The sequence below is a fragment of the Sciurus vulgaris genome, assembly GCF_902686455.1.
Source record: "Sciurus vulgaris genome assembly, chromosome: 11".
In the NCBI taxonomy this organism is placed as follows: Eukaryota; Metazoa; Chordata; class Mammalia; order Rodentia; family Sciuridae; genus Sciurus; species Sciurus vulgaris.
In genome coordinates this window covers 53,805,659-53,817,328 of record NC_136472.1, presented here as the reverse complement: position 1 = coordinate 53,817,328, position 11,670 = coordinate 53,805,659, and the positions used below count along the sequence as shown (strand labels likewise).

Here is an 11,670-nt window from a genome sequence, read left to right as displayed (position 1 = left end):
CTCTGGCAAGCAGTGCGGAGAATTCTCAGAAAACTTGGAATGGAACCACCTTTCGACTCAGTTATCCTACTCTTCAGTTTATACCCAAAGGACTTAAAATTAGCATACTACAGTAAAGCAGGCACATCAATGTTTATAGCAGCTCTATTCACAATAGATAAACTATGGAACCAAACTTGATGCCCTTCAACAGATGAATAGATAAAGAAACTGTGGTATATATATACAATGGAATATTATTCAGCCCATAAAGAAGAATAATATGGCATTTGCAGATAAATGGATGGAGTTGGAGAATATCATGCTAAGTGAAATAAGTCAATCCCCAAAAATCAAAGGCTGAGTATTTTCCCTGATAAGTGGATGATGATATATAATGGGGTTGGTGGGGGGGGGGTAAGAGAAGAATAGAGGAACGTTAGATTGTGTAGAGGGAAATGAGAGGGGATGTGAAAGATGGTGGAATGAGACATACATCATTACCCTATGTACATGTATGATTACATGAATGGTATGAATCTACATCATGCACAACCATGGAAATGAAATGATGTACCCAATTTATGTACAATGAATCAAAATGCATTCTGTAAAAATAAAAAAAAAATTAAAAAATCTCTGGGACATTCTGAAAGCAGCACTAAGAGGAAAGTTCATTGCATTAAACTCATACATTAAAAGAATAAGAAGTCAACAACGAAATGACCTAATATTACATCTCAAAGCCCTAGAAAAAGAACAGATCAACACCAAAAGTAGTAGAAGACAGGAAATAAAATCAGAACTGAATTCAATGAAATTGAAACAAGAGAAACAATTCAAAAAATTGACCTACTTATTTTTTAAGGGTTATTTTTAGTTATACATGACAGTAGAATCAATTCTGACATCACTATAAAAGAATGGCATATACCTTGTTCTGCTGTAAAATTGTGTGCATGTTGTGTTGGCAGCAGCCACAGATATCTCATCTTAAGTCTCTCATGGTTTCATTTCTCTTGTGCTTGATGTCATTTTGTGTTGTTTGCTCATCATAGAATTAGAAATAATAGGCTGTTCTGTTACCATCTAAGACCATGTAAGTCAACTCTGTATGTTTGCACAAAGACGACATTGCCTATGGATGCAATACACGAGTGTATGATAAACATTCATACACCCACTCTCCAGATGAAGCATACGTTAAATTTTCATCATGTTTCTTCCAATTACTGTCTAAAAATGAATAAATAGAATTCTACAGATACACCTAAAGCATAAAGTCCTGCATCTCTTTTATATGTACACTTAAGAATTTTAGAGGCTGATATGCCTTATTCTGTCGCATCATGTTAAAACAGTGGTTTATTCTAAATATCAAAATATTGCACTTCGAAAGAGGTGTAGGTGACAGGCGGACTTTGAATATGAAGTTTCCTTTAACTGATTAGCAACTCTTAAACCATGATACCTATCAAGGCTATAAAGATGTTTTGTGTTTGCTTTTTATGTGAGGAATAAAAGGTTGAACTATTTAAGGATGAACTATTTTCATGCTCCATTCGGGCCTTTTGCAGGAAGAAAGACCACAAGATAAGCAGGTGTATTCTACTGTTTCTTTGTCTCTGCTACAATGTACCCATTTTGTTACATCTCTTTTTTGTTTGTATTTCTGTTTCTGAACCATTGTATTGGACATGTCCCTGGGGGGGAGGGTATAGAGAGCCCAATATTATTTTCTGTGTGTCCTGCTGTGGTGACTTGAGTGATTCTGTATGCACTTGCCAGTATTGTAGAGTTGATTCCAACTAATTTTACAAGACTTCTGCCAACCCCATCACTTCAAGGCTACACAGTCATTATTCATTTCTCGCAGCACTCCAGCATTAAGCTTTTTTCTTTAAAGCGGTCTTGCAACCATACCTAGAACTTGAGAGATGAACTTCTGAGCTGCTGGACTCATAGTGGTAGTTTCCTTTAGTCCATGCCATGGTAAAGGCAAACTCCATTGTCTTATTCTGAAGACAGATTCCAGACCACGGAAGTCTTGAGATTCAAATTTGAGTTTTGTGACCCAGTTTAGTCATGGGTCAGTGTGAGAATCCATGTGTCCTAACCCCATGTCCAGTGCTCTTTCCAATCTAGCATTTCCAGGTTCTATATCACAATATATCCCAAGTGTTTTAGTTAGCCTTTTCACTTCTGTGACCAAAAGATCTGACAAGAACAATTTTAAGGAGGAAAAGTTTAATCCACAGGTGGTATACTCCATTCCTTGGGGCCTGATGTGTGATAGGACATGAACAGAATAGTGTGTGGTAAAGGAGAGCAGCTGGGAACGTGGTATCAGAAGCAGAGAGTTCTCTTCTTACCAGGAACAAAATACGTACCCGCATATCATACTCCCCAATGACCCACCGCCTCCAGCCACAGCCTACCTGACTTCAGTTGTCAGTCTTAGGGCCCCATCATTATCTCTAAACCTTCTCATTGTCTCACACATGAGCTTTGGGGGGACATCTCATATCTAAGCCATAATAGCAAAATTTCAACTTTTGGGATACATTTCTAGATTGTTTATTGGTCAGGGAAAGAGGTATATCACTGCTTGCCAGTTCTGAGGTGGAAAGGCTATGGTTAAAATCCCTAGAAACCAAGGCCAATTTGCTACCAGTCCATGGATAAATTCTACCATTTGTTAGGAGCTGTTTTATGCAGGACAGTAATGGCATTATTTTCCCCAAACCCAAAGAATTCAATGAACTGTCAAGGGACTGGAACTCAATCAGAGCCAAGCTTTCTTCAGATGACAATTTGCAACATAATTTCCCTCTGAGAGAGAAATAAGGTATCATTATTTTCTCTTACCTTTTGGGAGAAAACAATCATAAATAAAAGGTTTAGCATTTTGAACAAGGATTCTTTCCACTGGAATGAAGACTGCAGAGAAAAACAACAATAAGAAAGTTTCAGAGAAAGATAGGATGAGAAATTTATTGAAAATATCAGTAAGAATGGAAATGTTCTTATTTCATACTGGTTTTTCTAAGAAAAGCAAGAAATCCAGTTTAAAATAAATCCATTTGAAGACCATGAGGAATTTCAGGGGCCCCAGGCTGAGAGAAGAGCAGAGGGCTATCAAGTGTGGTGGGGCATTTTGATTCCCCAAAACACATACTGATGGACCAGAGCAGAGGCTCTTCACCCCTGCTCCACTCTGCTGCCTGACATCTCCAGGGTTGTCTGAGGAAGGCTGCCTCCACACTCCTCCTCTTCAGGAGTGTCCTGCAGAGCCCGCTCAAGCACCAGCTTGAGGTTCCGTGACTGCAACTGCTGCCTAAAGGAGCCAACGAAGAAGTAAATGATGGGGTTGGCACAACTGTTAACACAAGAAAAGACAACTGAAACCATATAAAGACAAGCGAATGCATCAAAATCAATTGAAATCCAGTCTGACAGAAACAAATAGATGCCAAAAGGCAGGTCACAGAGGAGAAAGACCAGCACTGTCAGCAGGATGGTCACATACAGTCTGGTCAGTGTCTTATGCCGGAGGTCACACAGGATTCTCCCTAGCAGGGCCAGGCTGGACCCTGAGAAAGTCACAAATAAAAAAATCAGCCATGAAGTTATGATTAAATCAGCTTTTATACACCAATCAACCTCACTATCGATAATCAGAGTAGAACAATAGACCATGTCCAGGATGCCCCAAAACATGGACAGGGTCCAGAGTAGGGAACACATGACAGCTGACATGTGTCTAGGGCGGCGACACCTGTACCAGATGGGCCACAGGACCGACAGGCAGCGCTCCGTGCTAATAGCACTGAGTGTGCTCAGGCCTGCGATGTAGGAAATGATTCCCCCAGTTCGAAAGATGCCATATGTAGGGACAGAGAAGTGAAGGAACATTTTGATGATGTCCACCAGGAAATCAGTGATGTGGAAGCAGAGAAACAGGAAGTCGGAGGCAGCCAGGTTTAGGATGTAGACGGAGAAGGCGTTCCTGCGCATGCGGAAGCCCAGGAGCCAGAGCACAGCTGCGTTTCCTGCCAGTCCGACCAGGGAAATGATGAGGGCCAACACTGTTGGAATAAGGTTATTCCTGTTGCAAATTGGAGGAAGGTGCTGGTAATGCTGGTAACTTCCATTGGTTGGTGTGGCTTCTGTTCTCCAGACTGTGATGGTTGGATCCAGGCTCTCCATCTCTGCCCTGGTGCCCCTGGGAACAAAACAGGACCCAGTCACTTGTTGCATGAGCTCAGTTTATCAGGCTCACCCTGCTACATGGAGATTACTATCTCCATTTTAAAGAGGAGGGAAATAGGATTGCAGAGATGAAGGAACCTACAAAGAGTGGTGGATTCCTGAGATATGGGTTCAAATCCAATACTCATTGTCTGAAAAGTCTGAGCTCTCTGACCTAAACCTAAATGACATGGAAATAGATTATGATCCAAACACCTCTACTCACAAGATAGAACTAAGGGCCAGCACTGCTCAGCCCTGGCCCAGAAGTTTGATATCAGGTGCAGGAATTGAGACAGACCCAGAGGTTATCACGACAGCCCCATGCCTATGAGTGTTCCTTCCAAGGAGAAGAAGACCTGACTTTATGGTCGTGAGGGGAATGTGAGCTCTTGGTTGAACAGGAGAGAGGATGGCTAGGTTTAAAAGTACCTTGGTGTGTCAGACATTGAATATAGGATCACTTTTTAATCCCCAGTGCTTAGCTCTGTGTGTGGCCCATGTATTGTCAATACCCATTGAGAAATGAATGAATTAATGAGGAGACTTGCAGTGTTAGGTGATTTGGGGTAAATGGAAAGTAAAATTGGAAATAGAATAAAAGGCTTTGACATGCATATAATGAGATGAAGGGAATATCATTCATTATAATTCTTATTGTGAACAACAGTGGGTATTCACAATTACTTGCACATCCCCCCAAAACTGTTGCTTGGTGCCTATGTGCCTTCGAAGTAAACATTCAAATGACCTTTTCAGCACCTGGAGGCATTTTAGTGCCCAGGATATGTGTCAGATTTGTGTCTTAGCTGAATTTGCTCACCAGTATAGAAGAAGAGGGTGTGAGTATGGGTGAGGTTTGAGAGTCACTGAAAATAAGTATTTTAAATAAGGGGATATCTATCTATGGAGGGCTACTGAATGGTGGGTATAATATATACTTACTCCATTCTCTCCCAGGTGATCCTTATTTACATTTTCTTTGTTGAGGAAAGCTTTTGTGTGAGAGGAGTGTATGTAGTTATACAGAAAGAGTTGAGAGACAGGAGTGTAAAAAGACTGCTCAACAGATTTCCACTGAGGACAGAGGACAAGATCAGACCCTAATGATTAGTAGGAACTGATTGAGAGTTTACTGGATAATTTCTCTTTGAATTTTCTCAAGAGCTATGAGGTAAGAATTAGCTTTTTTTTTCCCCCCCATGGATAGAATCAGAGCAAAACAGAATGAGTGATAGCCCCTTTTTTTCCCCATAAGGTATAGATTTGAAACCCCAGGTTCTATACTATGGAGCAGTACTTTGGACCCACCACCACCATGTGTCCATTATATATGGATGAAGGAAAAGCAGAGCAGTAACTTCCAAGTTACATCCCAGACAGCAGTCAAAATTATGGGTGAAATAACAGCTAATGGATGCAAACTTCAGAAACAGACAGGAAGAGAAGTCAATCTAACAGAGAAAAAAAGAGGTGGGCGAAAGTCAGGAAAAGATAAGAAAAATGAGAAGTCCTCTCCTGTCTCATGAAAGCAGCCATGACCTCAGAACAACACAGGACTCAGAGGGGCTGAAGACTTCCAAGTAGAAAAAGGTCACATTCTCCTCTTTTGACCTGTAGAGGAAACTGAGACAAGAATGCATCATTTCTGAGTTCTCTTTGAATGACAGTTTCCCCCAGCATTGCTTGACTTGAACAGGAATTAGAGGGAAAAACAGAAGTTCTGCTTGCCAGACTCAAGGCACTTTTCAGTTCGCATATGTTTTTAGAGTATGGTATATGGGTCTTTCTCAAGAAACATGAAGTTCTATAAAGCCTATGCTATGTCTATTTTATTTACTACTAAATTCCAATATTCAGCTTGTGTTCTCTACAGACCAGCTTTTATAATATTTTCACTTAAAAAGAAACAGGCTTAAATAGACAAATTTCTAAAATTGCATCTTCAAAAGCAAGTTCAATACTGTCCTCTGGTATCCTGGAGCCCTGTCTGATGCTTTGCCACTGTTCTTTGTCCCAATTTCCCCCTTATTTCTGTGGTGTTTTCAAATCATTTTTATATGTATAAAGAATCTGAGAGATCATCATGGGCTCCAGAGACTGCTAGAGTCTCCTAAAAATCATGTCTCTTCTGTAACAGCAATTCTCTGAGTTTTAGGTCAGGAAAAGGATCTCATTTCCCATTCAGTTCTGATGCTGATTCTACAATATGATCAGGCATTGACAAATGGACTCAAAAACACCATTTGTACCCAGTAGGCAATTATGAATAATAAGGATGTATAATGTTACCATCATGGCAGCTTGGGAACTGTAAAATCTCAAGAGCTAGTAGATAAAATTTTAAGGACTTTTTGACACTTGCTTTGGAGTTACCATGTCATCTATTCTGGAGAATGTTCCATGGGATGTTTGGATGCATTTCTGTCTTGTAGGTATTGGAAAGAATGTCCTATAGATGTGTCTTAGATCCATTTGGTCTAGGGTGAAGATTTACTTTACTATTCTTTATTGATATTCTCTCTGAATGATCTGTTAATTATTTCAAATGGGATTTTACAGTTCATTACTATTAGCGTATTTAAATCTATTTCTCCCTTTAATTATCTATTAAGTCTATTAATGTTTGATTTGGATATATGGGTGCTTCAATATTGGGTGCTCATAAATTTACAAGTTCTACTCACTCTTGCTGATCTGATCCCTTTATCATAATATAATGATTTCCTTTTCTCTTTTTGCTTTTGACTAAGTTTGTCTATTTTATAGGATATAGTTTTGACTATTCCTGCTTTTTGGAATTCCACTTGCATGAATTATCTTATTCCATTCTTTCTCTTTCAGTCTATGGATACCCTTAGAGGTGAAGTGAATTTCTTGTGAGTAGATCATTGTGTCTTTTTAAAAAATTCATCAGTCACTTTGTGTGTTTTTATTAGAGAATTATATCCATCTATGTTTAAGGAAATTATTGATAGGCACATTGTAACTACTGCCATTTTGTTAGTTATTTTCTTTCTTTCTTTTTTTTGTGGATTCTTTCTTTTTTTTTTTTTCTCCCTTTCTTCCAGTTTTCCTGTGTGACTAAGTGTTTTAGTTTTAGCAATTTTAGTGTTTGGTGTTCCAATTTACAACATTCTATATGGTTTCTCTCTTGAGATCTTAATGTAATTATTATTATTAATGTTTTTGTATTTTAGTCTTCATACTAAACAGATGGTTGCTTTACTCACCATGTTTATAACATACTAATAAAACATACTTTTGATATTAGAACTTTCTATATTGTTCTGTATAATACTCCTACCCATGATTTTTATAACTTTGATGTTTTCCTCTGTCTCCTTGTCATCTATTCCATTCAGTTTGAAAAACTCCCTTCAGCATTTCTTGTAGGGCAGGTCTGGTGCTCATAAGTTCTTTTTGATTTAGATTTTCTGGAATTGCCTTTATCTCTTCTTCATTTCCAAGGCTAGCTTTGATGTGCATAGTATTCTTGGTCAGTAGTATGTGTCCTTTAGAACTGTGACAATCTCATCCTACTTTCTCTTGGCCTGTAAATCTTCTTTTGAGAAGTCTACAGTCAGATAAATTAAAACACCCTTACATGTTACTTATTCCTTTTCTCTTATACTTTGAGAAGCTATCTTTGTGGTTAAGCTTTGAAGGCTTGATTATCATGTCTCGGGGTATACCTGGTCGAGTCGACTGTGAGTGGTGACCTTTGACCTTATGGTATTGGATGTTTGTACCCATCTGTGGGTTTGGGAAAATTTTCATTTTTATCTGTTTGAATGATCTGTCTGCCTCCTTGGCTTTCTCATGCCCCTCTTGAATCTAAATAACACAAAACATTATTCTTTAAGGCTGTCACAAAGCTCTCATAAGTTTTCTCATTCCTCTTCATTTTTTTTGCCTTTTTCTCCTTTAATTATGTCCTACCATACAGCCTAAATTTGAGTTCACTCATTTTGATTGTTTAATCTACTCTGCTATTTATGCCTTGTGTTGTGTTTTAAAAATTTACTAAGTGTGCTTTTCAGTTCAAAGATTTGTTTGATTTAAAAAAATCACTCAATCTCTCTGTTTTCTGAATGAGTCTTGAATTGTTCCTCTGTGCTTTTTTGAAGCTTGCTCAGTTTTTTTTTTAAATACAGCTATTTGAATTCTCTGTCCTACTTATCAGTTTGCACATGTTGGTAACCTTATGGTTGTTTTCTTGCATTTGGTGTTGTTCATTAGGTGAAATCATGGTTCTCTGAGAGTCCTGTTGTTATTTATTTATTTTTTTATTTGTACTGGAAATTGAACCAGAGGTGTTAACGATATCCAAGCACATACTCTACCTTCCACCCTTCCTGACAGTTTTTGGTCCTCCTTGGCTTTCATGGTCTGCATATTGAGGGTTGAGTATTTATTCCAGTTTTCACAATCTGACATTGTGTCTATTCTCCAGAAATTCTAATCAGCCTGCTTCTTTTCTGAGTCCATGGTTAATTTTCCTCTTTCATAACTAGATAACACCCTCATTCCAGGTTTGTGATTTTGCTGTTTGTGTGTTGTTGCTGTTTCATCCCTAGAGGATGGTTTAAGCTTTTCCAAAAACCACAGTTGGTGTGTTCTGAATGATCTAGGGGAGTGCCTAAAAGGTATAATTTGTCTTCACAGTCTTCTGCTGGATATCATGTAGGCATAGATAACTTGTCTGGTCAACACTATGTAGTTCACCACTGTGGGATTCTCTCCACCTCTGTGCATCTCTGTAGAGGACCAGCTCCACGCTCCTATTCAAAAACTTGGCTCCTACCTCCCTTTTCTGTCCCCAGACAGAAAATTATTCATCCTTTGTTTGTATTGCCTACATTGGGCATGAGGGAGTGAGTAATCCTGTGGCCCTCTGATGCCACCATGCTGGAACACACTCAGAGTGCACAGCCCACTTAAAATAGTGTGGTGCAGGTGTACTCAGGAACCATGCTCTCATAGACTGCTTGCTGCTGTGGTACAGACAAGGCTGAGACCCATACAACTATCCATTGGTGATTCTGGCCAGGACGCAAGTCAGATCAACTGAGCCACATAACTGCTTGGTAACAGGGCAGGTCCACATACCTATCTACGGATACCTGCCAGAAGACAGGGTACATAAGGATCTACCCAGTGATAGCTGTCCCTGGCCCAACAGTGAGTTCCAAGACAAGGTCCTATGCTTACTACTCTGTGTTAATCCCCAGTGCATGAAGATTTTGCTTCCTTCTGTGCACTCTGAGGTTGGGGGAGTGGATAAAGGAAACATTCCTTTGACTGATTCAAAGCTGGGCCATGACTGAATTTCACAGCTTTGAGGACCTTCAAAGTCTTGGAGGTACATCCCAGGTTCACTGGTGAGATTTATGGCCATGCTGGCCAAAATGCAGGTCTGTCCATCTAGGGCAAATATCTCTGCCTGGTGCCAGGGCAAGTCTCCACTCTGTCTGCAAAATTTTGCCAGGAATAGGAATATTTTATTTCTGTCTAAAACTGTGTTTCACTGCAGAGTGGCTGGCACTGAACTCTAAGTGAAAGTCCTGTGCTTATTTTGCTACCTTTACCTCCCTGCAGGTGGAGTCTGCTGCTGAGATTGGAGGAGGGTGGTGGAGACAGTTGCTTGGCCTCCTGGCTAGTGCAGGTCCAGAATATCAGTCCTTAGATACTGGCCTGGAGGCAGGGGCTGTGTGCTCTGTCTGGCAGGATGTTCGACTGTGATGGGGCTGGTGTTGGGTTTCAAGTCTAAGGCCTGAACTTAATTTCTTCTCCCTCTTCCAAATGGTGGGCATTTTCCTCCCCAGAGTTTGAAGGAAGGTTGACATGGACAACTCTTTCCTTCCTTCCTGCCTTCCTTAATGGGACTTATTATTATATTAAAACCAGTCTCTCCCCTGGTTTCCTTAGCTCCTGTGGATGTACTTCAGTGAAGGAAGAGCTATTCAAATTGGCATCTCTGTGGGAGATGATTACTTACTCCCACATTATATTTAATTTTTTATATTTATGTTCTTTAAGTTCACTGAACTTTTAAAGAGGACTTTTCTGAATTTTTTTTGTTTGTCACACTTTAGATATCCCATTGTTTAGCGTTCATTGTTTGGGCTTTGTAGTTTCTGTTGGAGGTATTATAATTTCCTGAGTCTTTATAATCTCTCTCTCTCTCTCTGATATTTATACATCTGTGTAGACAGTCATCTTTGATGTTCTTTGGCAGGAAAAGACCTTTAGTACGTAGTCTAGCCTAGGATTTGGATAGGCAGCTGCTAATGTCCTTAGGTGAGCAGAGAACATTCTCATTTTTTTCTACATGGCTGGAATAGTGCCTTTTCTGTAGGTCAGCTAGGGTAGAGGACTCTGTTATTTTTCAAGATCAGTGGCTGAGATCTGCCATCAGCTCAGCTGCTGGATGTGAGCCACAATTGGGTCAGATCTCACTGGGCCACAGAGTATATGCCTGGTCAGAAAATACAATTATTTGGGTTCATCAGTTCAAAAGTTTGCAAGAGAAGACTTAAGGTTAAGTGGATGAAGAGGGACCCTAATTAACATTCTTGGTTAGTAACTTTTAATTCCCTCATTCTTAACCTTGAGAGAGCCAAAGTCACTGAGAGGGAGCTTCATTTCTCCTGTGTTCTATTCCTTGGGTCCTAGAGCTTCCTGAGAACTCCACCCCAATGTGGACATAAATGGAGAGGAAAAGCACAGTGACTGTAGAAATAAGTTCTTGATAAAGACTTACCTTTCCTCCATTCTTCCTGATGGATGTGGCAAGCTGGCCTGTGTTGAAGGGACGAGCCTCTGGATTGACAGTTGCTGAAGGATACCTCTCTGCCTCTAGAAGAAGTGCCTCCTAGAGCTGGAGGGAAGTTTGGTGCCTGCAAGAGGCTTATCGAGATGCTGGACAGCCCAGTGGTTTCCTGTGCAGAGACCTGCTGGACAGTGAGAGTGTGGAGTCTGTTGTGTCAGGTTCATCGTGAGAGGTTTCTAAAACACTTGATATGGCACTAGTCTTATCTCTTCAACCTCTGCCTCTACCCACCACATCCCACACTCCTTCCTTTAAACAATTGCTGTTTTGGAGCCTCTTGCTGCTACCTGCCAAGCAATACCACGCTGGAGGGCTTTCCAACTAAAGCAGTAATAGGTACATGTTTCTAACTTCTTTCCCAATGCCCCAGAAATGTTTCAAATAAAAGGTGAATGGCCTCCTAAACCCCATTTTCAAGAAGCAACAATGTGTTAGTTTTTGTTTTATATCTTTTTTAGGAAAGATTACATTTTGGGGGCCAGAGTGTAGCTCAGTGTTAAAGCATTTGCCTAGCATGTGTGGAGCCTGGGTTCAATTCCCAGCTCTGAAAAAAGAGTGAATTAGACATAACTGCCCTATATTATATATGACTACATGACCAGTGT

General features: G+C 40.1%; 1 protein-coding gene across 1 annotated transcript; it reads right to left on the bottom strand.

Moving 5' to 3' along the window:
• Positions 1 to 2,939: 2,939 nt before the first annotated feature.
• LOC306639928 (mas-related G-protein coupled receptor member X1-like) lies at positions 2,940 to 11,178 on the bottom strand. The gene is made up of 2 exons (XM_079103605.1): positions 10,997 to 11,178; positions 2,940 to 4,204 (listed from the first exon to the last, which is right to left on the bottom strand). Exons 1-2 carry the CDS (start codon positions 11,005 to 11,007, stop codon positions 3,181 to 3,183), a joined length of 1,035 nt encoding a protein of 344 aa, XP_078959731.1. The 5' UTR covers positions 11,008 to 11,178; the 3' UTR covers positions 2,940 to 3,180.
• Between the last annotated feature and the right edge of the window lie 492 nt (positions 11,179 to 11,670).